The 25,283-nt window shown below is 33.4% G+C and overlaps 2 protein-coding genes across 6 annotated transcripts; one reads left to right on the top strand and one right to left on the bottom strand.

Moving 5' to 3' along the window:
* Window positions 1–7,699: 7,699 nt before the first annotated feature.
* On the top strand, window positions 7,700–11,947 carry LOC112727585 (probable mediator of RNA polymerase II transcription subunit 26b). Of its 3 annotated transcripts, none has more exons than XM_025777391.3 (10): window positions 7,700–7,783; window positions 8,657–9,144; window positions 9,543–9,611; window positions 9,757–9,839; window positions 10,267–10,319; window positions 10,420–10,544; window positions 10,646–10,673; window positions 10,789–11,093; window positions 11,171–11,261; window positions 11,509–11,947. In XM_025777391.3, exons 2-10 carry the CDS (start codon window positions 8,677–8,679, stop codon window positions 11,631–11,633), a joined length of 1,347 nt encoding a protein of 448 aa, XP_025633176.1. In that variant the 5' UTR covers window positions 7,700–7,783; window positions 8,657–8,676; the 3' UTR covers window positions 11,634–11,947. The 3 variants fall into 3 exon arrangements, with proteins under 3 accessions (XP_025633176.1, XP_025633175.1, XP_025633174.1); XM_025777390.3 differs by having other exon boundaries at window positions 7,774–8,038; XM_025777389.3 differs by lacking the exon at window positions 7,700–7,783 and adding an exon at window positions 8,017–8,229.
* Window positions 11,948–19,502: 7,555 nt separating this feature from the next.
* Window positions 19,503–23,310, bottom strand: LOC112727584 (uncharacterized). Of its 3 annotated transcripts, XM_025777387.2 has the most exons (9): window positions 23,234–23,310; window positions 22,724–22,803; window positions 21,960–22,072; window positions 21,560–21,843; window positions 21,349–21,464; window positions 21,026–21,126; window positions 20,643–20,838; window positions 20,453–20,545; window positions 19,503–20,093 (listed from the first exon to the last, which is right to left on the bottom strand). In XM_025777387.2, exons 4-9 carry the CDS (start codon window positions 21,630–21,632, stop codon window positions 20,016–20,018), a joined length of 657 nt encoding a protein of 218 aa, XP_025633172.1. In that variant the 5' UTR covers window positions 21,633–21,843; window positions 21,960–22,072; window positions 22,724–22,803; window positions 23,234–23,310; the 3' UTR covers window positions 19,503–20,015. The 3 variants fall into 3 exon arrangements, with proteins under 3 accessions (XP_025633172.1, XP_025633173.1, XP_072065519.1); XM_025777388.2 differs by lacking the exon at window positions 22,724–22,803 and having other exon boundaries at window positions 23,234–23,288; XM_072209418.1 differs by lacking the exons at window positions 22,724–22,803; window positions 23,234–23,310 and adding an exon at window positions 22,445–22,542.
* Window positions 23,311–25,283: the final 1,973 nt, after the last annotated feature.

The raw sequence follows: 25,283 nt of genomic DNA, 5'->3' as shown, positions 1-25,283 counted from the left end.
GGCGATAGAGCAACCGGTATGCTGGCAGATGTGACCCTTTCAAAAGCATGCCGATAGCTCAAAAAGTGTGGCAAAAAGCTATTGGCACGCTTTTTTGCACTTTTTGGTACGCTTTTAAAGCGTGGCAGAAAGCTTATTTTCTTGTAGTGCATGCACCATAGGCAACATGGCATTAGAAAGAGCTCTCTGTGATTTGGGTGCCAGCATCAACTTGATGCCTCTCTCTATGATGAAAAAGCTTGTAATAAAGGAAGTTAAACCTACCAGAATGTCACTTCAAATGGCTGATAGATCACTCAAGATACCTAATGGAGTTGTAGAGAACTTATTGGTGAAGGTTGGAAAATTCATCTTCCTTGTTGATTTTGTCATCTTAGACATGGAAGAAGAGGGACACAACTCAATTATCTTGGGGCAACCTTTCTTAGCCACAACAAGGGCTATCATTGATGTAGAGAAAGGTGAAATTATTCTCAGGGTGCATAATGAGCAAATGATCATCAATATCTTTAAAGCAATGCAATATCCCCCTAAGAAAGAAAATCATATGAGAGTAGAAATGATAGAAGACTTGGTAGAGGAAGTGCTTGAAACAAGCAGTCTTGAGAAACAAGAAGAAGATATAGAAGAGGATCAAGATGAAGGTGTCAAAAAGGAGCAAGTGACTGAGATCTTACTATAAGGAAAGAAAGAAGAAGCACCCAAATTAGAAATAAAACCGCTGCCACCGCATCTTAAATATGCATTTCTTGGTGGAGAGGAGACCCTTTTAGTAATCATCAATTCCTCCTTAAGCACGAAAGATGAAGCAAAGCTGATTGAAGTGTTAAAAATTCACAAAACGGCTTTAGGATGGACAATTGATGACATCAAGGGTATAAGCCCTGCTATTTGTATGCATAAGATCCTGCTAGAAGAGGACTCAAGACCAGTGGTGCAACCTCAAAGAAGGCTTAACCCAACCATGAAGGAAGTTGTTCAAAAGGAGGTGATGAAGTTGTGAAATGCTGGAATCATATACCTAATTTCTGAACTCTTGGGTGAGTCCAGTTCAAGTGGTACCAAAGAAAGGAGGTATGACTGTCATCTTCAATGAGAAGAATGAACTCATCCCTACAAGGACAGTGACGGGGTGGAGAATGTGTATTGATTATAGAAGGTTGAATGATGCCACAAGGAAGGTCCACTTCCCTCTCCCCTTCATTGATTAGATGTTAGAAAGATTGGCTGGCCATGCTTACTACTGCTTCTTGGATGGATACTCTGGATACAATCAGATAGTGGTGGACCCCAAGGACCAAGAAAAGACCTCCTTCACATGTCCATTCAGAGTCTTTGCCTACAGAAGGATGCCCTTTGGACTGTGCAACGCCCCTGCAACCTTTCAAAGGTGTGTATGCTTTCCATATTTTCTGACATGGTAGAAAAGTTTTTAGAGGTCTTCATGGATGATTTTTCTGTCTTTGGTAATTCTTTCAACACTTGCTTGCATCATCTAACCCTTGTCTTGAAAAGATGCCAAGAAACAAATTTAGTTTTAAACTAGGAAAAGTGTCACTTCATGGTGCCAGAGGGTATTGTTCTTAGGCATAAAGTTTCAAGCAAGGGTATAGAAGTTGACAAAGCTAAGATAGAGATCATAGAAAAGCTTCCTATACCAGTTAATGTGAAAGTAGTGAGAAGTTTTCTTGGATATGCTGGATTTTATAGGAGATTTATCAAGGACTTTTCAAAGATAGCTAAACCACTAAGCAACTTATTAGTGGTTGACAATCCCTTTGTCTTTGATGATAGTTGCAAGCATGCTTTTGAAACCTTGAAAACCAGACTCACTACAGCACCAATCATCACACCCCCAGAATTGGGACTTTCTTTTGAATTCATGTGTGATGCAAGTGATGTTGCCATTGGTGCTGTATTGGGACAAAAAAAGGATAAGTTGCATCATGTTATATACTATGCAAGCAAGGTGTTAAATGAAGAACAGAAAAATTATACCACCACAGAAAAAGAACTTTTGGCATTTGTATATGCATTTGATAAGTTTAGACAATACTTGATTGGTTCAAAAGTCGTAGTGTATACTGACCATGCTGCTCTCAAGTATCTCATGTCCAAACAGGATGCCAAACCAAGGCTTATTAGGTGGGTGTTGTTGCTACAAGAATTTGATATTGAAGTTAGGGATAGGAAAGGAAGCGAGAACCAAGTTGCAGATCATCTGTCAAGGTTACCACAAGAGATCAATCAAGATGCACCACAACCAGTGAATGAGAAGTTTCCAGATGAGCATCTATTCCAAGTCCAACAAGCACCTTGGTTTGCTGATATCACAAACTACAAGGTGGGAAGAAGAATTCCCCATGAGTTTGCCAGGCAACAAGTGAAGAAGTTGCTCAATAAAGCCAAGAAATTTTTGTGGGACGAGCCATTTTTGTTCAAGAGATGTGCAGATGGAATGATCAAAAGGTGTGTTCCTGAGAAAGAAATAAGAAACATACTGTGGCATTGCCATAGTTCAGATTATGGTGGGCACTTTGGGCCAGAAAGAACAGTTGCTAAAGTGCTTCAAAGTGGTTTCTATTGGCCATCCATATTCAAAGATGCCAGAGAATTTGTGCACCAATGCAATGAATGCCAGAGAGCAGGAAGCCTAACAAAGAGGAATGAAATGCCTCGGACTTTCATTTTAGAAGTAGAACTGTTTGATCTTTGTGGCATAGATTTCATGGGACCTTTTTCCCCATCATATTCCTTCAAATACATATTGGTAGCAGTGGAATATGTCTCCAAATGGGTGGAAGCCATAGCAACAATTACTTGTGATGCACCAATTGTTCTCCAATTTCTCAAGAAACACATCTTTACCAGATATGGGGTGCCCAAAGGCTTTATTAGTGATCATGGCAGCCACTTTTGTAACAAACAAATGGAAAATTTGCTCCACAAATATGGGGTAACTCACAGAGTAGCCACACCATACCACCCTCAAACTAATGGCCAGGCTGAATTGGCAAATAGGGAGTTGAAGAGAATCCTAGAGAAGACAGTTGGGGTCACAAGAAAAGACTGGGCAAGAAAGTTGGATGATGCCCTATGGGCATATAGAACCGCATTCAAAACCCCAATTGGGAAGTCACCATTTCATCTAATCTATGGCAAATCCTGTCACCTTCCTATGGAGCTCAAACACAAAGCTTTCTGGGCCACTAAGCTCCTCAATCTTGACTCTCAAGCAGCAGGGGAGAAAAGGTTACTGCAACTCAATGAATTGGATGAATTCAGGTTGGAAGCTTATGAGAATTCTAAGATATACAAGCAGAGAATTAAAAGATGGCACGACAAAAGAATTTCAAGAAGAGAATTTGAGCCAGGACAACAAGTGTTATTGTATAACTCCAGGCTCGAGATTTTTCCTGGCAAACTCAAGTCCAAATGGACTGGCCCTTATCTGGTGACTAAAGTTTTCCCACATGGAAGCCTTGAACTTCTGAATGAAGCTACAAAGGACACATTCATAGTAAATGGTCACAGAGCGAAGCATTACCTGGGAGGGCCTTGGAATAAGGAGGAGAGCATTCATGAATTGAAATAAACAAGAATGAAAAATGTCAAGCTAATGACGATAAAGAAGCGCTTGTTGGGAGGCAACCCAACCAGAGGTAATTTTCTTTTCCTGGTTGTGTCAATAAGAAGTTAAGATTTTCCTGTATTGCAAGGAGTTAAGTTTGGTGTTGTACACCAAAAAGCGTGTAAAAAGGGTGAATGTGTGATTTTAAGTTTGGTGTTCCACCATAGATTTCATGGAAACACACTATAACCCTCCAAAGAGTATCATGAGTCATAAGCTCCAAAACAATCAGGGAAATTATTTAAGAGTTGCTCAATTTCTAGTTCATAGATAGCTTACTTAATAAAAGCACAAGGTTTCATGTGTGTAATCAATTTGCTGCATAATAGACAGTGGCAGGGAACTAAATTTGGTATTCACACACCAAAGTAAGTTCAAAAGCCTACAAACATTCATGCATGACTAACCATCTTTCAAGTTCTTGGGGGAACAAGCAACTTCCACTATCATTGCAGGAATTCATTCAACTTCTTGAAAGGACTATGCATCATCACCAAGGAAAATGCAAGAGCTAGGGAAGATGATGAAAAGCTAAGTAAAGATTACAAGAGGTTGTGTTGTTACTTAACTGTCTTGAAGTGTTTTAATAGAAAGTCTAAATGTACCCCTGCTGATTAGATTACCTTTGTTTACATTCTGTTTGTTTGTTTTCTTTACTTTTCATTCAAGTGTTCTAGTCTAAGTGTTTGTTTCACTTTCATCCTGCTTGAATATATGTCTTGTCCCTTTTGCCTTTTTATTGAATAAAAGAAAATGTTTTGAAACAGCAAGAGTAATAGTCCAATTTGGTAAGAAATAGACTAAGGCATAAGTGGTGGTGCATGTTTGATTGTTTAGCAAGTTCACTAATAAAGATGAAAGGTAGAATGTCCCTTTTAAGCATGAACTTAGCTGCTGTATGTGAAGCTTTAGTGAATAAACACCCTTAGAAGAAAGAAAGAAACAAGAAAGAAAGGAAGAAAAGCCAACGCTGGTGGCAAAGTTGGGCCACCAACGGCCAGCACCAACGTTGACAACAAAAAGAAAAGAAACAAAGAATAAGCTAGACACCAATAGCTTGAACCTTAACACGCATGCCTGTGGTGTTTTTGTACTAGGATCTGCTTGGATGATTAGGTTCTAAGGAGTATTTTAACACTTGGTAATTTAGGTTGACTAACCCGGGATTATTAACCAAAAGTCCACTATCAAGAGCAATCTAGTTACAAGGCATTTAGTGACCCCAAGAAGTGCTGGGAATCAATGTCTTTAGGATGAATTGTGAGCCAAGTGTCTGTAGTGTGTATGTGTTAAGGAGAAGCTTGAGTTAGTAGGTCTGAGGGGTGCTTTATCACCCAACACTTTGAGCCAACTGGATCGGGGGTGTTGACTGAAAACTTACCTAAAAAGCTTCCTCAACACAGAACACTAAGCTGCAAATAAAGAATAAGTTTCTAAGAAAAAGAAAAGCAAAATCAAACACCAAAGATCAATGAATAACAAAGTTTCATAGCAGCACCTTAGTGGGTACTCAAAGGGACATCTCAAACCTGGAAATCAATAAGAGTGAGCTTCAAATATATCCTGCATGAAACCCCATAAACCAGATTTGATTTTCTTTCAATAAGGACCCATATTTCTCTCTGTTTTCATTCATTCTTCCTATTGTTTCACTTCTTACTTGGGGACAAGCAAGATTTTCTTCACAAGCCTTTTTCATTAGTTTTCATTAGGTTTCATGCACTTTTTTAGCAATAAGTAAGTATTTGGATGAGAATTTTATGCACATCTTGATTCAATCAAACATGGTTAATTATGTGCATTTTTATGAGATTTATGCAAGAATTTACTTGAATGCTATGAACGGTGCAAAATCTTGTGATTATAGCAAGGCTTTGATACAATTGTTTGGTTGAGGATAGGTGAAGAGAAGCAGAGGAAGGGTGAGAAAGAAGCACAGAAGGCAACATTGGTGGCCAAAGTTGGCTCACCAACGTTGCTGGTAACGTTTTGAAGAGAAAGGGTGACAACGTTGGAGGGAACATTGGTGAACCAACGTTACCCCCAACGTTTTCTATAAATTTCAAAGTTGGAAACTGGAAGAACTACCTTGTGTGCATACGCACAGTGCTGTTAAAAGTTCATTACTCCCACTTAGTTATCCTCTAACAATTGAAGGAAAGTCAAGTGGCTGTCACTAACTCTGACTCATAAGTCCTAGTCACTTCGTGGGGAAGGACTAGAGTTGGTGAAAATCGAGTTAGCCAGTAATTTCCAATTACAGATTAATACTTGAGTATCACAACTCAAGGGTTTCCAATTTTCAACCCCCAACCAAGTTGGGAGCTTTAATCCATTAACATGAATGCCATTTTCATAAACACATAATAAAAATAAATAAAAGACATGGTAATTCTGAGAAATTAATTAAATTAAAATTTGCACTAACAATAATCAACAAGGATCAATCAAGCAACAAAAATAAACATAAAAATACTTCAATGCATTAATAAAACTAAAAAATGACAGGATCCAAACATGAATTCAAAGCAATTATTGGAAAAGAGTAATTGAGTTATTGGAGAAGAAAACTATAAGGATAATGACTCCAATGGAAGCTAGTAGCAGCTCTCTCAAAATCCAATGCAAAGCAAAACTAAGAAAATCAAAACCCTAGAGAAAAGTAAGTGTTTCTCTCTCCAGAATTCAAAAACTAATCAAAAACTAAAGTGGAAGTGAAGTCTGTTCAGTCTCCGCTCCATCCCTACCTCTAGTCTGTGTTTTCGGGCTTGAAATTGGGTCCAAATCAGCCTAAAAATCGCCCCCGGCGAGTTCTGTTAAGTGCACCACGTGGCACTCTGTCACGCGTATGCGTCGGCCACGCGTACGCGTCGCTGAACTTCTGCGTTGGTCACGCGTACGCGTGACTCGCTAAAAGACGCTCTGGATCACGCGCACGCGTCAGCCATGCGTACGCATCGCTCCTCGCTTCTCAACTCTTTAGTTGCTTGTGTTCCTTCCACTCTAACATGCTTCATCTTCATCCTTTAAGTCATTCATGTTCGGTAAACCTGAAAGTACTTAACAAACACATCACGGTATCGAATGGTAATAAAGGAGAATTAAAAATTAATAATTTTAAGGTCTAGGAAGCATGTTTTCAATCATAGCACAAAATTAGGAAGGAAATGAAAAACATGCAATTTACATGAATAAGTATGTGAATAGTTGACAAAACCCACTCAATTCAGTCCAAAATATATCATAAAATAGTGGCTTATCAGACACGCTAACACTTGGTAGTATTTAGGTGTGTCCAAACGTTTTCAGAGAAGAATTTTTTATTTTTCATTAAGATACGGTTGGACACAGCAGATATGCGTGTCGAGACGAATGTCGGTGAGTGTCGTGTCAAAAATGTGTCCGACACGCGGACACGGCAACTCAGCAAAGTATCCGTGCTTCATAGATTGTATTCAATTAGAATAAGTAACAAGTCATCTATTTTATTATGCACGTTATAAATTAACGAATCAAAATAATCGATATAATGAATTACAATTAACTGATTAATATAAATTATAATAAATTATGTGATATTTAAATATTTAATCAAATCAATTAGTTGATGTAATTAATTCATCGTAATAAATTGTTTTCAATGAGTCAAAAGAAATAAATCGAAAAATACTCTCAAAAATATATCACACGAACTCAATTATTAAGTGTAGAAATTCGATTTTTATATAATAAAATGGATAAAATAGATCAACCACAAATTAAAAGATTTCAATACCTCAAGGTTCCTTTCAATTAAGTTTTGATTTCATCTAATTTGATAAATTTATCATCCTAATAATCAATTAAGACTCTATGTGTATTGTAGTATCACTTAATGTGTCACATTAATAAATTTTAATGTTATTAATACAGAAAATAATAGAAGAATTAATATAATTAATTTAAAATTTTTAAAAAATAAATTTAATTAAAAAATATTTTAAAAACTAATTTAAAAAATAAACAATCTTTTAAAAATAAATTTGATATTTCCCTATTATTTCCCCTCCCAACCACAGTCCACAGTTTTGGATCGAGCTTCAGAAATCATAACGCTCTTCCAAAAACAATACAAGAAGCCATTTTGCCTTTCTCTATCTCTCCATTTTCAAGGTGGGGTTCAACTTTTCAATATTCTCGCCTCAACTTTCTCCTAGCATCCATCCATTATTCAGTATTCAATATTCATCATCATTTAAACAAAAATGACATGAATACTCCCCCACCCAAACACGCGCACACACACCCCAACCAGATGAATTAAGGATAAGTACCACAGCCACATACACGTAGTTACACCACAAAATATTTACGTATATAAAATATATATCGTGTTCATATCACTTCTCACGTTTCTTCTTCGCTTTGGTCAGCAACTTTTCCCTAATTACCGCTCATTTCTCGTAACCTTCGTTTTCTCGTTTTCCTTTGAAATTTAATTCATTTATTTATATTTTAATAAACCAGAGCAAGGTTGTCTTTGCTTCTTTGTGGAGGTTTTAGGCTAATGCCAGAACCCGAACCAGCAACAGCAAACAACACAAGACATACGTTTTGTTGTATGTATTTTAATATAAATATATTAATAATAATAATCATATAATATTTAATCTGTCTGTTTCTGAGTTGTTGCCGCAATCCACAATCCCTTCCCTCTCCTATCCATTCCTCAAATCAAATCCCATTCTTTGCCGCAACGCAACACCAACAAAAATTGAAATTCAAGACTAAACTATAAAAATTTTCATCTACAAGCATTGATTTGATTTTATTTTATTTGATTTTGATCATCGACCGAAAAGATTCATTTAAAGAAAAAACATTAATAATAATAATAATAATAATTCGACGACCTTAATCCAAAATCAATCTAATACCTTCCAATTCTTCCGATCCTGCATATTAATGGCATCATCACATTCTCAATTCTGAGACTCTATTTGGTGATTCGTCGATTGAGTTCTTTTTTTAAATCCTTGGATCCAGTATCGATCTTCGTGACGACGATGAACTCAGCGGCGTCACAGGATCACTGGAGGAGTTACTTCAGGAAGGCGAATTCCGACATATTCAGCATCATTGACAACGCCATCACGGTGGCCGCTTCCGATTGCCCCAAGGAATTCAGGCTTCGCCGTGACGCCATTGCCGAGCTCCTCTTCTCCTGTAGGCTCGCGCGGTGCCGTGGATGTGACCGTGTTGAGCTCGCCGTCGATGGAGGCAGCGGCAAAGATGATTGTGGTGGTGGCGGCGGCGGCGGCCGCAAGAGCGGTGAGTCCGAGGTCGAGACGGGTGGGAGTAAAGAGAGCAAAGTCAACAGCAGCAGAGATGATAGGGGAGAGGTGAATGTTCAGATCGTGAGCAATTACAGCTATGGGGAAGCAGAAGCCTTGACGGATGAGATTGAAGAACAGTCTCTGTATGCTGATGAGGTCTTCAGGATCAGACAGGTGTTGCTTAATTCTCAAGAAGAGGTATATATATGAATGATCTTTTAATTATTACTTCAATTATTGCTCCTATGTTATGTAATTTACTTGGATAATTTTTATGAGAATCACTGAAGTATGAATTTTTGACTTAAACGAATCCAAACGATAAAGGCTAATTTGGGTGACTATGGTAGCAAGGCCACTCTTGACCCTAGCTTTCTGTGCTTTTCTTTTATTTCTGGTTATGATTAACATCAATTATTAATTCTGTGTTATTCAATGTAATTGAATGATGTTTATGAGAGTTATTGGAATCTAAATTTCTGGCTTAATTACTGTAATGTGGTTTCATTGGATGGCAATTAGTTCTTCCATGGAGGTACACTTCTTTGTTGTTCTTTGGTCCCTGATTTGATGGTGGTTTCTTTGTGTTGGAACAGTCTGATTCAGTAATATTCGAGTCATTGCGGAGGCTTCAGCTGATGGAGCTCACTGTGGATCTTCTGAAGGTTTGGATTTGATTGAATAATTCCTTTACTTCCATTCAGTGGGCATTCCATTTATGTCATGGATTTTGCAGGCTGCTTTTTTATTTTTTTCCGTTCTGCCATTTTCATCAAGTTCTCTTATTTTTGGAATGGGTAAATCTGCCAGGCCACTGAGATTGGTAAGGCTGTCACTCCTCTTCGAAAGCACAGCTCGAGGGATATTCGCCAACTTGCACGGACACTTATTGAGTATGGATTCGTTCCACTATATTTTCTTGGCATGTTTAGGGTCATTTAGTAGATGAAAATTGAGCCTGTTTCTCTTCTTATGAATGGGTTAAAGAGAAGTCTTCAAACTGGTTTCTTCCATACCAATTAGTGGATTCCTTTTATGTGTTATATTGTTTGGGAATATGAAGGAAAATCACTACACTTTTCACTTTTTCCGTGCTTAACCTCTAGGTACTTTTGGCTTGTATTTAGCTGTAAGTTCTCGGTCAATCATGTGTTTCTATTCTCAAATTTAATCTTCATTTATATCTAATGAGGATCTGGAGATAGGTGGCTAAATAGCCGTGATAACTAATCTCGGTTCTATCTATATTGTAACATCTCATCCACTTATTTTGCATTTATGAAAGAAGCTAACATTCTAGATATTGATTTAAAATTGTAGTGGCTGGAAAGTTATGGTGGATGAGTGGGTCAAGGCTACCACACCTATCACAGGTATTGAAAATCTATCTGCCTTTATGTCGTCCTTAATATCCTCCTTCGTCGATATCTAAGATTAATTCATCTTTAAAATTTCATTAATAAATATTTGCAGGTTCAGAAGGTACCCCAGATTCAGTAAAGCCATCTACAATTGATGAGGAAGAAGGGCTTCCATCACCTCCCATGGATGAAGGGGCTTTCTTTGCCACTCAAGCTGGTTCAATGGAACTCTCCCAGGTACTTACCTGTCCTTTTTCCTCTGTTATCCTTTATAGTTTGGCAGGGTTTTGATAATTTGCGACTGACTTCAACTTCTATCGGTCGGATGATATGCAAAGTTCTTTGATGGCATGGATGATTATGGAAGTGAGTTACCTTTGCTGTTTCTCATGCTTAGTCTAGCTTGCTTTTGCTCTACGGTTCTTTATTTGAATTCCCCACTTCTTAAGATTGACGATTATGAATGGAAACGATATTTCAGATCCTCAACAGAGTGGGGAATTCATCAAGAACCGTGAAAGTGGCAGAAGGGCATCGCTGGATAATCAACATATTGTAGAGATGAAAATTCAAGCTTCAGCCAATGACACAAACAAGGACTTTAAGGGTCAGCAAGCCATGAAACATGAGACTACTGTGAAGCTAACTAAGCTGGTAAACACTGATTCTGGCCCTGGCAGACCGCCAAAAACTACCATGCAGATAAAAGGGACTGTGAAACAGAAGATGCCTCAAAAGATAGAGACAAGTGTCATCCCAAAGCAGCCTCAGGCTAGTAATCAGGATGTAAGGAAAACAATATCATAGGTCATCAAATTTGTCTTTTTGAAAATTTTTTTTCTGACATTCATGACTACTCTCAGAAATCCAAGCCTTCGGATGATTCTTCATTGAAAGTGAAGCTAGAAGCCGCTAAGAGAAAACTTCAGGAGCGGTATCAACAAGCTGAAAATGGTTTGTAATTCCTCTACCAATAACTATTTTCCATTTTCTCTCTAATCTTAATGATTCGAATTCATGACCAGTCCGATAGATTTTAATTTTATAGAGAATCTATCCTTTGGCTGATCAATGTTTGGAAACATGAGTTTGAGTTAATTTAATTTTAATTTATTGGGTAACATTAATCAATGTTCATAATGTATCTGAGTCTCAGTTCATTGATAGACTGATTAGTTTGCCTTTTCATTCTCACTTGAAGCTAAGAGGCAGCGAACGGTACAGGTTATGGAGTTGCACGACCTGCCCAAGCAAGCGGTTGCACACCGGAATCCACATGTGAAGCCTGGAATGCATAAGAGGAAATTGAATAACGGACGAAGATAGTGATCTGCATAATGGGGAACCTGCATTTTTTGTTATAAGCTTCTCCCGTTCAAAAAATAAGGAGGAAGAAGAGCTCTATGTATGTAAGCTTTGACCATTTGAAATCACAATTCAGGTTTACCATATACTTGTACAGAGAGCCGTTTTGAATCTCTGATCTGATTGAGAGGGAAGTAAACTCTGAAAAACACTGTTTATTTCCTAAGTTAAAGGCGTTGAGTATATATAGAAATTTTGTTTATCCGGGGATTGGATTTGGAGGAGGCACTCTTTGGCAATAAAATGAGGATGACTATGTTCACTCTTTGGCACCATCTTTTACACTCACATGGTTGGTTATTTAGCTGTAAGAGAACAAAAAGTGTTAGAAAGTGAGGGAAGCAAGTGTGATTCCTTTAAGTTAGGATTAATGCGTAAATCATTATGATTTTTATAGTTTTCAATGAGTTAAAATAGTTTATATAAAGGTGGAGTTTATGGTGTCTATAGCTATAATAATTACGGTGGCTAAACAAATTTAGCCGTACTTAAAAAGTGTTGCTAAGTTAAAGTTACACTTTTTTTATATTTTGATAGTATTTTTATTTTTATATTTTAAGTTAATAAGCAACACTTTTTAAGTGTTATAAAAGTCGTATAGCATGCGTAGTATGGGATAGAGAATTAATCCTTAAAAAACATCCTGATGACATGATATTGTTTTCCTTAAAAAACATAAAAAACATAAAAACATCTTGATGACATGATATTGTTTTCCTTAAAAAACATAAAAACATCCTGATGACATGATATTGTTTTCAATATCATGCTTTTATTTTTAACTTTTTTTTGTCTTTATAATTAAATAATATATAAAAAATTAATTTGTAATTAAAATTAGATTAGAATTATTTAGCAGTTATTAAAAAAACTTAAAAATTATATTTTGTTATAGGACCATTTAATGGTCCAAACGTTCTGGGACCATTGAATCCGGTGTCTAGTAATATATAACAAAGTTTGAATTACTTTTAGAGAATTTACCCCTAGACCACAGTGGCCTAATATGAAAAAGTTCTCAACAAACTCGTCCCAAGTTAGTTATTTGAGAGACTAGTGACAATGTTATTTGGGAGACTAGTGACAATGCGTCTTGTATGTTCGTGGATAGTGACCATGCATTGGCTAAATAAGTTTTTCTGACTAAATACTCTACTATTTTTTTTTTTTCGTTTATTTAATCTGTAAAAGATTATGATTTGCAAGGATCATTCCACTAAATTCAAGAGATTTGGCTAATGTGGTTTTCACACTGATACAGAAGATAGAATTCGTATCTTTATCGTATAAGAGATCATTATCCATTTATCTATTTATCCAAATAGAAACTAGAGTTGTCACAATAGTTTCTTAACAATTTACAACTCTATATTGGAGGTTTTTTTGGTGGGAAAGAATATTAGGGAGCTTTAAGCACCATGATATGATGTTATATTAAAAAGACTATGTGGGTTGAAATTACTTTTTTGTGGAAAACAATTATTTTTTCTCTAAAACCTTGTTTAAGAAAATGAATATCCTAAATTTGTACTGAAATTGTAGTTAGTTCTAGAATAAAGAAGTATTGGTTGATTACAAGTGTTTATTAAAATTTTTGCACACTTACGATTCTATTTTTTTTTTTTTTTTCATTATCATTTTCTCTAATAAATTTAGAGTGAATCTCTCCTCTTTTACCATGGCTGCTATTGTAGAGTTTCTTTGAACCCGCTTCTTGCACTGTTTCTGTCAAGCTTTCAGTATCAACATTTGTCTTCTTTATTTCTGTTCTTTCTTCTGCTTCTGTCATTATTGCCACTTTTCGAACTCTTTCATTTTGTTTGGTGGTTACCGCCATTATTTTTTGCTTCAACATATTCATGGTCCCAAATTTTAAACCCGCACATAAGGCCTAGATGACACTTGACACATGAAAGGAGTAACCACGTGATATCTACATTCTTATAGTTAAAGAGAGCAATTCTTGTTTTTCAAATATAAACTTTTATGGGCCAAAATCAGAAATTGTGAAAGAAGTTACGGATACATTTTCAGCCACAAAAAAGGAATATTCTAATATGGAACCTCAAGATCCAACAGATATTTTTTCCATTATAGACAAAGCCCTCTATATTTCGCAGTCAGAGGTTTTGCCAACATGTGATACTTTTCGTTATGCTCTCTCCTCCATATATGGAGCTTTCTTCAATAAGTATGGTCTTTTATGATCAAAATTCTTTATAAATCATGATCATTGAATTTTTAAATCAATGCCAAAGATTTAAAACTTTTAATAATAATATAATAATTATATTTATATTTAAATATTTTTACAAATAATTCTATTTCAAAATTTTATTTTTGTCCTTTGTCTCCTCTTTCTTTCATTTTTTTTTTTCGTCACCTCTCTTGTCGCTATCACTAATGTCGCTGAAAGAAGAAATGCAACTGCTACGAGAAGCTACCGCCGTCGTCATTTTTGCGGGTTGTCTCTGTGTGTACCGTCATCGCCGTCGTACATCCATGTCTTGCCGTTACCTTCTGTGAAGTCACTAGGCCGTCGCCGCCAAGTCAAGCACGAGCGAGAGGGAGAGAGTTCTGTCGCTGTTGGGTAGCAGCGGTCAGAACCGCTGCTAATAGAGTCCGCCGGAATTTCTGTCCGAGAAAATGATAATCGGTTCTAATATATGTTGGTGGTGTAGTAGTAAGTGTGATGATAGTAATGGTGGTTGTTAGAAGTTGTGAGAAGAGGAAGAAGATGAGAATATTTATGTAATTTACTATTTTATTTTATAATTTCTTTTATCTAGACCACCAATAATTTAAATATATTTTCTCCACCTAAGACAAATTCATTGTTCTTTTTGTTTTTTAAGATAATAGATGCATTTCATTCAAACAAACAAAGAAATACAAATATCTAAAATTGGACTGTCAAAGACAAAAGAAGAATGACATTCCCAAAATACAAATTGAAACTTAAATAGAAGTGAGCGAGAAGTGAGCGAGAATTTAGGATACAAAAACCTTTTGCAAGAATTTATCAATTGAATATTCAAGTACCTTCCAAATCTCTTCTGGTATCAATATTTTGCTTTCAAAAATCTATTTATTGCAAGTTGCAACTAGTCCATATACTCGAGGTCAAGCACATTACCGAGCTACTTCATTTCCTTCCGTGGCTATCCTCATTAAGACAAATTCATTGTTCACATGGTTGAAATTTGTATCTCCTTATTCACAAAGAAAAGTAATATTTGCCAAATAAAGACCAAAAGTAACACACATTCTCACCAGAGACGGATTAAGGTGATGGAGAGAGGGGCACTTGTTCTCACAAATATTTTATAAAATAATTAATAAATATATATAAATGTATATATTTGTCTTTTTATTAGATTATATTTTTAAAAAAATAAAAAATAAATAAATTAATTAACAAATAATTATAATTAACTTCACTACACTAAAAAATTAATTAATAATCATGTTAAAACTTAATTTTATAATTAAATGTAACTTTAGTTATTAGTAATATTTTTTAAATATTAGTTAACACTAAAATATACTATTTATATATTAATATTTTTTTATTAAAATGTCTTTTTTATAATAATTATTTTAGTTAAAAATTTTATTTACACTGTAAATAATATAAAAAATAAACATCATAATTAAGTAGAAAATAATAAATAGTTAAATAATTATTTAAAAATACATATATAAAAATAACATTTAGTCTTATTAAAAATAAAGAGAAAATAATTGTAAATTTTCTTTTTATCATAATTTAAATTAATATATTGTTTACGAGTTAATATATATATATATATATTTTATTTTTATATATTTTTATCCACCAATCAATTTTTCTGGCTCTGTCACTAATTCTGACCCTTATCAAAAACAAATAATACAACCCCAATTAACCATCTTTAGCCATTCCATTCAAAGGTATGCAAATTAAAAAGAGAGAAACAAAATTCTCTGCCTAAGGCTTTGGCCATGCCTTTTTTTTATTTAACTAAAAAATACTTTATTTGCCATTTAAACAGAAATAAGAAGATTTACAAATTTTACATTACATTTTCACCATCACTGGTGCAAAAACGAATTTTGAACAGTTCGCGCAGATTTAACTTTTATTTTTGGATGCAGTACTAGCAAAAATAAATAAATTGTTTTTCATTTTTTTTTTTGCAGTTGTTGACAACAAAAATCGAGTAGAAGAGAAAAAAGAAAAATTAACCAACTTATTTATTCATCCGCACATTTTACATAACTTTAATACGTTTTATTTGTTTGAGTACGATTTTGTTTGTCTTTAGAAAAAATAAAGGATATATATTCAAGATTTACCAAAAACAAAAAATGAGATGGAATTTGATTCACATTAGAGTTAATAATGAGGAATTAATTGAAAAAATGTGTTGAACACTTCCCTTAAAAACAAAATCTGCGATTGACTCTCATGTACACTAGAGTTACTTATACAATGAAACCACTTACAACATCAGTTACTCATGAATAGTATTTAACTATTTATTTTCTTTAGACAACATCGTTACTTTTAGTAAATTACTTTAAAAAGCTATTATGGCATAGGAAAAAACATCAATGAAAAATATCTAAGGCAATCATTTAGAAAAAATGAAAAATCAACAAAAGCACGACATTTGGCCACAAGGGGTTAGGCATGAGAGATTTCTTGAACCGCAAGAATCAATGAGAATTCCCAGTTGATGACATTAACAAACTTCATGTTGCTTGATTGTATATAAATGTATTCATGTTGAAGCGCAATTAGTATATATTAAATGTAATTGTTGTTCTTTCTTATTTTATTTTATTTTAATGATGCATTTTTTATTTAGTTGTTTACTAGTATTTTTACTCGTAACTACAGAAATATACATTTTTTAAAATTATATTGGTCCTAATATTATAAATTATGATACAAAAAATTTATAACATTAAACTACTTTTATAAAATGGCCGTAAGGGACAAAAGTCTCCGTCGGCTAAGAAGATCAAGGTCTCTGTAAATAAAAACAAAATTAAATAATAAGTTTTTTAGTTATTATTTTCATATGAAAGAGTTTAATTTTTTCCTAATAATTAATTTCAACAATCATTATCTAAAATCTGAAAGAATTTAATGTGTATACTTTTATATTTGATTAGGTGTTAAGTTTGTTGAACAAATAAAAATAATTAATTTTTATGCTTGTTATTTAAAAAAAAATATAATATTTTTTCTATATATATAAAAATATAATTAGAGATTAGCATAAAAAAATTTATATTGATAGTTATAAAATTAACTTAATTTTTTTTTAAAACAATTGAATCTTGATTATAACTTTTAATCACAATATTAGTCTTATTTTTTCTAAATTATATGTAATAAATATTTGAGAGAAAAGAAGTAAAAATATAGATTAGAAAGATAAGAAGTAAAAATTTAAAACTAAATAAAATATATTTTTTATTTAAATTATATTTGTTGTTAATTTTATTATTTGTAGAATAGAAAGGTAGAAAAAAAATAGAGAATGAGAGAAAAGAGAGAAAAAGATAAAGAATAAGAATGAGAGAGGGAGTTTGTTAATTTTTGAAGTTAAGAAAAAAATTTATTTTAATTATAATAAAAAAATATCTGATGACACATTTTAATTTGTCAAATTACTAATATAAAATATGAATTATAAATTATATATAAAGTGGGAAGCATAGAGAGAAAAGAAAAAAAGAAAGTGGTAGATAAGAGAATATAAGAATGATGTTTTCTAATTTTAGAGAGAAATATTTTCTCTAAATTTTAATAAAAGAGTGTCACAGACACATTTTAGTTATTAAATTAATTAGTAATATATAAATATATTATATAATATAGCTATATTTCAATTTTAGTATTCCAATTTTAATTTTAATTTAATTTGAATGCAATTAAAGAATGTCATGTTGTATATTTTAATTGTCAAATTTGTAATTAGTCATTGATAATGATATATAAGAGAAATAAAGTAAGTGAATGAATGAGAGACATAAAAAAAAGAAGAGAGAAGAAAGGAGAGTTCTTTAATTTTGGAGAAAAAAATTTTATTTCAATTGTAATGAGAGTGACATATGATACATTTTAGTTATAAAAAATTAATAATATATAATAGATATACATACGATGATTTTGAACATCAAAGTGAATTAATCAATTGAACTAGAAACCAAAAGACAAATAAAATTTAGACTTTAAGCAAAACCCATAGATAAAACAAAAAATCACCCAACAACTAGTGAATTAGACCAAAATAAACACCATCATTTTTTGAACTAAGATCAGACAAAGTCATCTTGGGTTAAAAAAAAATAAAGAACCAATTCTATATGCAACTAATCACAATCAACTCTTTAAAAAAAATTTTAATTTTAAACATTTAAAACACGCGTTTTTCATATTACCCTCCATATTCTTCTTCTTTTTCCTTGCGTGTCTTCTTCTTTTTAATAATCCAGCCAACTTCTTTTTCATCTTTTTCTTTTCTTATTTTATTTTAATAATGTATTTTCCATTTAGTGATTGATATATGTTGTCTTTTTTCTTTTTTTTTCTTATTTTATTTTAATAATTTATTTTTCATTTAGTGGTTTATATATATATATATATATAATCAGTTGAATTAGGAATCAAAAGACAAATCAAGTTCAGTCCTTAAACAAAAATCTGTAGACGAACCAAAAGATCACCCAACAATTAGTGAATAAGATCAAAATGAAATACGGTCATCTTTTGAACTAAGACCAAAACAAAGTTATGTTGCGTAAGAAAATGAAAAGTATAGGAACTAACTCTATATGCAGCCAACCACAACCAATTTTTCAAAAAAAAATCCTAATTTTAAAATTTTAAATATATAAAACACACGCCATTCTTCTTCTTCTTTTTCTTCCCAAAGTCACAATGGAAGCATTCTTTGCGCCATCACTACAACCTTGGTTCTTCTTCTTCTTCTTTTTTCCATAGTCACAATGGAAGAATTCTCTACCTCCGACACTGCAACCTTGGTACACCAATCCTCCCGCAACTCCCATAAAAGTGGAAGTAATGTGTTTGTGTTTTTTCAACCATGTTTTGAATTCACGTCCCTCCAACGAGAATAAAAGAAAAAAAAGAAGTCAAAGTACGAACGTAATCGTGTGTGGCAGACAGCGTCATTTTGCGTTTCTTTTCTCTGTGGTATGCATTGGTGGCATTATAGGAAAAATTATTTTTAGCGGCTATTTATTTTGCTTTTAGAGGCAATAAAAATAGTCACTAATACATTTACCGGCAATGAAACATTAGCCATCTTATGCTTTGTCGCTAAAAGGTTTTAGCGAAAATTATAACATTTTTCGGTAAAGACCGTTTTAATGGCCGCAAAAAGTATATAACTTATAGCAGCCATTTTCTTGGCAATTTATATGGCCACCAAAAGTAATTCTAAGATTGTAATGTTATTCACTTTTAGTGGCCATTACTATTGTCGCCAAAACCCATTTTACCGACAATTTATATGGCCAATAAAAATAATTCTAAAATTGTAATATTATTCACTTTTAGTTGCCATTACTATTGCCGCTAAAATCTTAAGAGTTTTTTTAGTTATATTATACTCATTTTTTTAGAAGCAATGAACTATCTTTTTTCTAGAATCCAGTATATATTTTTGCCAACAATAATTATTATGCATAATATAAATATACTGAAATTAATTACTAAAAAAATGAGATATTTTATTAAATTCAAAATATTGATACACAAATTTCGCTTGAAAAGTAATAAACCATCTTACAAATCTAAACAATAAAAAATACTACAAGATTATAACTATATTACATCAATGTAGCAATATAAGTGTTAACAATGATCCAAGATTGTATCTTTAAAAGTAGCCTACTAAATTTTGTTTTTTAGCAATTAATCTAAGAATTTAAAAGTACATGAGGAAGGAAAATCATGAATCATGAATATACTAAAGAATCCAAAACTATAAACCTGCTAACAAAGTGAATTAGCGAATAATCAAAACAGTGTCATAAAATGTTGAGTAAACAGAAGAGCTTCATAATCATCAATTCATTGGAAAGGTCATAATGTTGTTCACAATGCCAACAACCACAATCAACAAACTTGATTTTCTCAGTGTCAAACGCCTCACTCGATTGCAATTCTCCATCCTTGTTTGATAATTTGTTGAAGGCAGCAGTTGAGAGCTCTTGAGTGCTATTTAACTGCTCACAAAGATCGTCAAGCTTCTGCTGCATGCTTGATAGCTGTGTACTTGTGTATCTTTTGACTTGAAAAAATGGTCCTTGAACCTTTTCTTAGAGAATAACTTTACTGTGAGAGGCAGAAAAGCTAGTGTAAAAGCTGAAAGCTTTTGAATTTAATCTTCTATTGGCCTGCAACATTCCAAACCAATCTTTTTAGCTATGGTTTGATCTTTCATAAGACAAATCCAATCTTTCAAACCAATTGCCCAAGATCCTAAATCTCCTTTAAATATGAAATTAATTGTTCCTAGGCTTGCAACAATCCAGCAACGCTAAGAGAAGATACATAGAAATCTATGAAGAACAAAGGAGGTAGGATACTTTGTGCACCATTAAGACCTCAGTGGTTTGATGGTCTCCAAATTTTTTTTTGAAAATATGCATGAGGGACAAGTGATACCAATCAATAATTCAATAGAAGAGTACATAATATTGTGATTGGTGAAAGCATGTCAGAAAAATCTACTGGCATTTAAATGTGTTCTTACCTTTGCAACTGTAAGTCCAATGGGACATGGACGATATGGGGATCGTGTGGCGAACACTCCCATTCTTCCTCCTTTAAGTCTCAGAACTCCCACCTATCCATCCACCGGTTCGTATGAAAAATATCTCTAAGGGATAAAATGAGGCAAGAAGATGCTACATAGATAAGACATTAATACTAGAGCTACAAACCTTTGCCTTAAACCCTGATTGAGATGGATGCTTCCATAGTTTCTCAAGATCTGTATTTAAATGAAATATATATAAAACCCAGCAATGAGAATATTCAGCTTGACCCTCAAGAGATGCTAGCAGAACACGAGTGGCATAAAAAACCAAACAGGCTCTAGCAAGTGGTACAAGTAACGGTTGCCTCGGTGTCCAATTCCTACACTAGTATGAAGGAATATTTCATTAATCATGAATGTGGAATTGAATAAGGAATTTATCAATGTGTAGGCTACCTACTGAATAAGCATAGGAAAAATTCAATATTAATGATGCACCTAACTACCTAAGGACCTTAATGATCAAATTTTGAAATAAAAAACTATTGAATAAACATTATTCATTACCTCGTAGAGAAGCATGAGCAGATGGTACCAATCGATGCCATAGGGTAATATGTCAGCTTCAGATTTTCATATTTAGGTTGTGATAGTACTTTTCTCAAGGTCTGCAAACACTTGAGCAAATGAATCAGCAAAAGAACAAAGGGAGGGGGAATAAAAAAAAGAGGTAAAAAACTAAACTTGATGCAGTGGCGAGTGTCAAGTGCCAATTGAGACATGATTGAAGAGCAAGTAACCAACCAAGTTAAGATTAAAGTTAATGGAAATGAATGAAGAATAGGAGTGTTGAAAGAAGGGTAACCTATTGAGCCCTAATTCTCCCTTACCTTTTCAGAGGCACATTTATCTAAGGAAGACTTGAGAGATGCCTCTAGCTCAAGAATCTTGGACTTCAAACCCTTACATTTTTTACTCAAGACATATGCTAACAGAACATGGACAGCTACAAAGCTTCAAACTTTTAGTAAATACTCATAATAAATAAATAAATAAGCAATTAAAGAGAACATGGGAAAAGTAGTTCTGTGTGTAACATACCAGAGATTGCAGTGGAAAAGGAAATAGCAGCGAATGTTATTGTTAAGGTTATGCTTAATCTCTTTTCAACCATTTTTAGCTTCTGAAATGGTACCTCCTCCGAAGTCCCAATCCTGTTATGCAGTTACAATCATCAGTTTCAGTTCTCGACTACCTGACCCAGGCCAAGAGACAACGAAGCTTGGTTTGGGTTAGTTTGATTGCTTCACCAAATTTGCTATTTGGGTCGGACTCGGTTCATTATAATCCAGTGATCCATTTGTTTCATGGATCCCTCATATTTGCTTCAAAAAAATATAAATGAAAAATTATCAATAAACAAATATAAATATATATATATATATATATATATATATAGAGAGAGAGAGAGAGAGAGGGAGAGAGAGAGAAACTAGTGTACTTGAGTTTATTGTGATTAGTATCTGGATGAGAAATGAGAGCTTCAAAGTGCAATGGTATCTGAACTTTGAAGTTGATGCATTCTGTTTTGCTACACTGTGTAACATGTTGCACCTGTAACAAAATCATTCTATTTATGAACATTCTATTTCATAAATTATGAACTAGTTTCATAAATTTTCATTCAAATTTCATAAATTCTTTTATTTATAAACATTCCTCCTCTTCATAAATATGACTCCAATCACATAGAAGCTGCAGATCACATAATCTTCAAAGTTTAATTGGGGAGATGATTGAAAGTTCCAACACTCAGTCGTAGCTTTTATCAACTTTGAGGCATAGCTCTTTATTTTAAGCAAGAAGACTCATGAAAATTGTTATTGTTAGCACCTTCCTCTTTATTTTACTGCAATTTTTTTTTTCATTTTCTCATTTAAGAAATCTAATTTTGTTCTGTTTTAACCAGAAATAGAAATGACTCACTTTCATTCCCTCTCAATATCACAAATCAACTATCATATTGACACTACATTAGAGATCATTTTCTTCTCTGGCTTGCTGAGATTCGATCGAAAGGAGACAAAGTATTAAAGAAAAGTTCAAAAGATGCCTACAAATAACGAATTTTCCTAGACAAATATTTAATTGACTATATATGCATATAGTCAAAATTTTACAATTCATAGTATTTGCTCACTGATTATCTTTTTAAAAGAAATTATAAGAAGTCATATTCATGTAAACTTGTGGTGATATAATTACCCTATTATCAAAGATAGCGTCTCCAATGAATGAAGCTCCATCACAATATCTCAGCTTAACACAGTTCCAATTGTAGAAGTCTGGTACACCAATCCATGACATAATTAATATTAATTAACAAAAAAGATGAGAAAATCATATTTTACATTTTATTCATTTAAATAGTTAAGATTAGAAGCATGGCATTTCTAGTGTCTACCGACAACTGAGGTGAAGCTAATGATTGAAGAATCGTGACTGGTAAGTAAAAAGCCACAAAAATAAAACAAAATCATAATTTTAAAACAAGAAAACAAGCATACAAATAGTTTATTTAAGTTTTGAATTAAATGCAAACCAAGCGTCCCTACTACCACAGAAAGTGAAATTTCGAATCGAATCTTAAAAAGGAGACAAAATCATGAAAAGGAAACACAAAATTCTAATAATATCTTATTCAGATAATGATATGCATTAAACTAATCAAATTGAGAAGAGTAAAGGTGAAAGGAAAAGGAATCAGTCTACTACCCTAAGCTCAACGGACTTCTTAAGGTTCCATATCTGCTTGTTTTTCTTGGACTCAGAAACCGCAAAGGCAATAACTGTAACACCCTACTATATATATATATATATATATATATATATATATATATATATATATATATATATATATATACAAACCCATAAATAAACCAACAGATAAATATAATTCCTGTTTCTCCAAGTCAACCTCTAAGAGGGACAAAATATAATATATACAAGCTAGAGAATCTATACACATATATAAACATAAACCAAATACAAACAATAAGCAATACAGACAAAGCAAATACAAGTAGGATACAGATACAACAAGTAGCAAATATAGTAGGTAAGCATAATAATCACATAGGCAAGCTCAATTAATGCACAATCAAACAAAGCACACATATGCATATGATGTATGTCTGCCCTATGGCCGAGGAGTCTCATCTGTCAGTTATCAAGCCAAACTCGACATGTCTGGTAGCTAACCCTGGACAGAACACCAAACACGGAGCAAGTGGGATAATGCTGCAACCCTTGCATCTTACCCACGTACCCGAAGCAGGGGACAACCTCACCACTGCCTCTTACCCGGGCTGTGTTACAGTCTCAAGTGGTTACAGAACTCAGCCTTTGCATCTTACCCGAAGCCTCGAACTCTCCCGAAGCAAGTGGATAACACCATTGCATCTTACCCGGAGTCACATTCAAAAATTCATTCTCATTATCATTACAATTTATTCATATTCATTCAAATTCATAATCAAACTCAGTCCTCAACCTTCCTCTTCCTCATAGCCAACCTCATCCTTAATCATATCTCATACAACTCCATCACCGACCCTGAGCGAGTGGACAACGCCACCGCATCTTACCCGGTGTCTCAATTTATTCCTGGCCAATATATATATATATATATATATATATCAATCAAAATCAGCCAACATCATCTCAATTCAAACTCATTCATCATCATCTCATTATCATTATAATTCATTCATATTCATTTAACAATTATACTTAAAAATCAATTCTCATCAACGTTCATTCCTTATTATCAGACGTCCCATTTCGTTTATTAACAATTCATACTCAAAACACAATTCATTCTTTTCTAAATAAATCAATCTCAAAACGTAATCCTTTTCTTAATAACTCGAAATCAAATTATAAAATTCTTAAAAATTTAAATCTTCCTAAATAACCACTTCAAATGAAGCCTCCTATTTTCATAAAAACTTCGACAGCATCTCTTCTAAAACTTGAACTTTTGCCACCCTTCAAGGGTCCCAACCACCAAACCAAATACCTTTCAGTATTCAGATCATTCCTAGTATCAAATCATTTCAAAATCAAACAAATTCTAATATTAAATCTTTTTTCCAAAACCAACCAACTCGAATAACAAACTGTTTATAAAATCAAATCATACATCTCTCAACCAATCCATTCAATTCAATATCATAAACTCACCATCAATTCTCAACATATCAACAATCATGTTTATTTTATACTTATCAAAGTCACAATCCAGCACATACAAATTCATTTATCCTTTATACACACATTGTATACTATATACATAATCCATCAATAATTCATTTAGTTCATTCCTATCTTGTGGTCTTCTAGCCTAAGTTTTCACGTTACTTTATATTTTCTCTACGAGAAATCAAAACCATACCTTGGCCGATTCCTTCCTAAGCTCGGAACACCTTAAAAATCTCTCCTTTCACAATCTCCAAGCTTCTAAATGTCAATTCCTCGAGCTTAATCGCCCGAATTTCATTCCAAACCGCTCAATTGAAATCCAAATCAACAAGAACACAATCTAATTCACACAATATCACTATAATCATCATAGGGTTCACTAATTCAATAATTCATAAGGGTTCAACAGTTTCTTACCTTACCCCCATCAAATGAACAAACCCAATAGTTTCCTCAAGCTAATCCAAGCCTAGAACATCAAAATCACATAATCTATCAAACTCAAAACCTTAAATTTTGAAATTAGGGAAGAGTGGCTGAGTAAAAAATTTCTAGATTCTTA

This window comes from Arachis hypogaea, chromosome 12 (genome assembly GCF_003086295.3).
Source record: "Arachis hypogaea cultivar Tifrunner chromosome 12, arahy.Tifrunner.gnm2.J5K5, whole genome shotgun sequence".
Lineage (NCBI taxonomy): Eukaryota > Viridiplantae > Streptophyta > Magnoliopsida > Fabales > Fabaceae > Arachis > Arachis hypogaea.
This window is presented reverse-complemented; position numbering and strand designations above follow the sequence as displayed.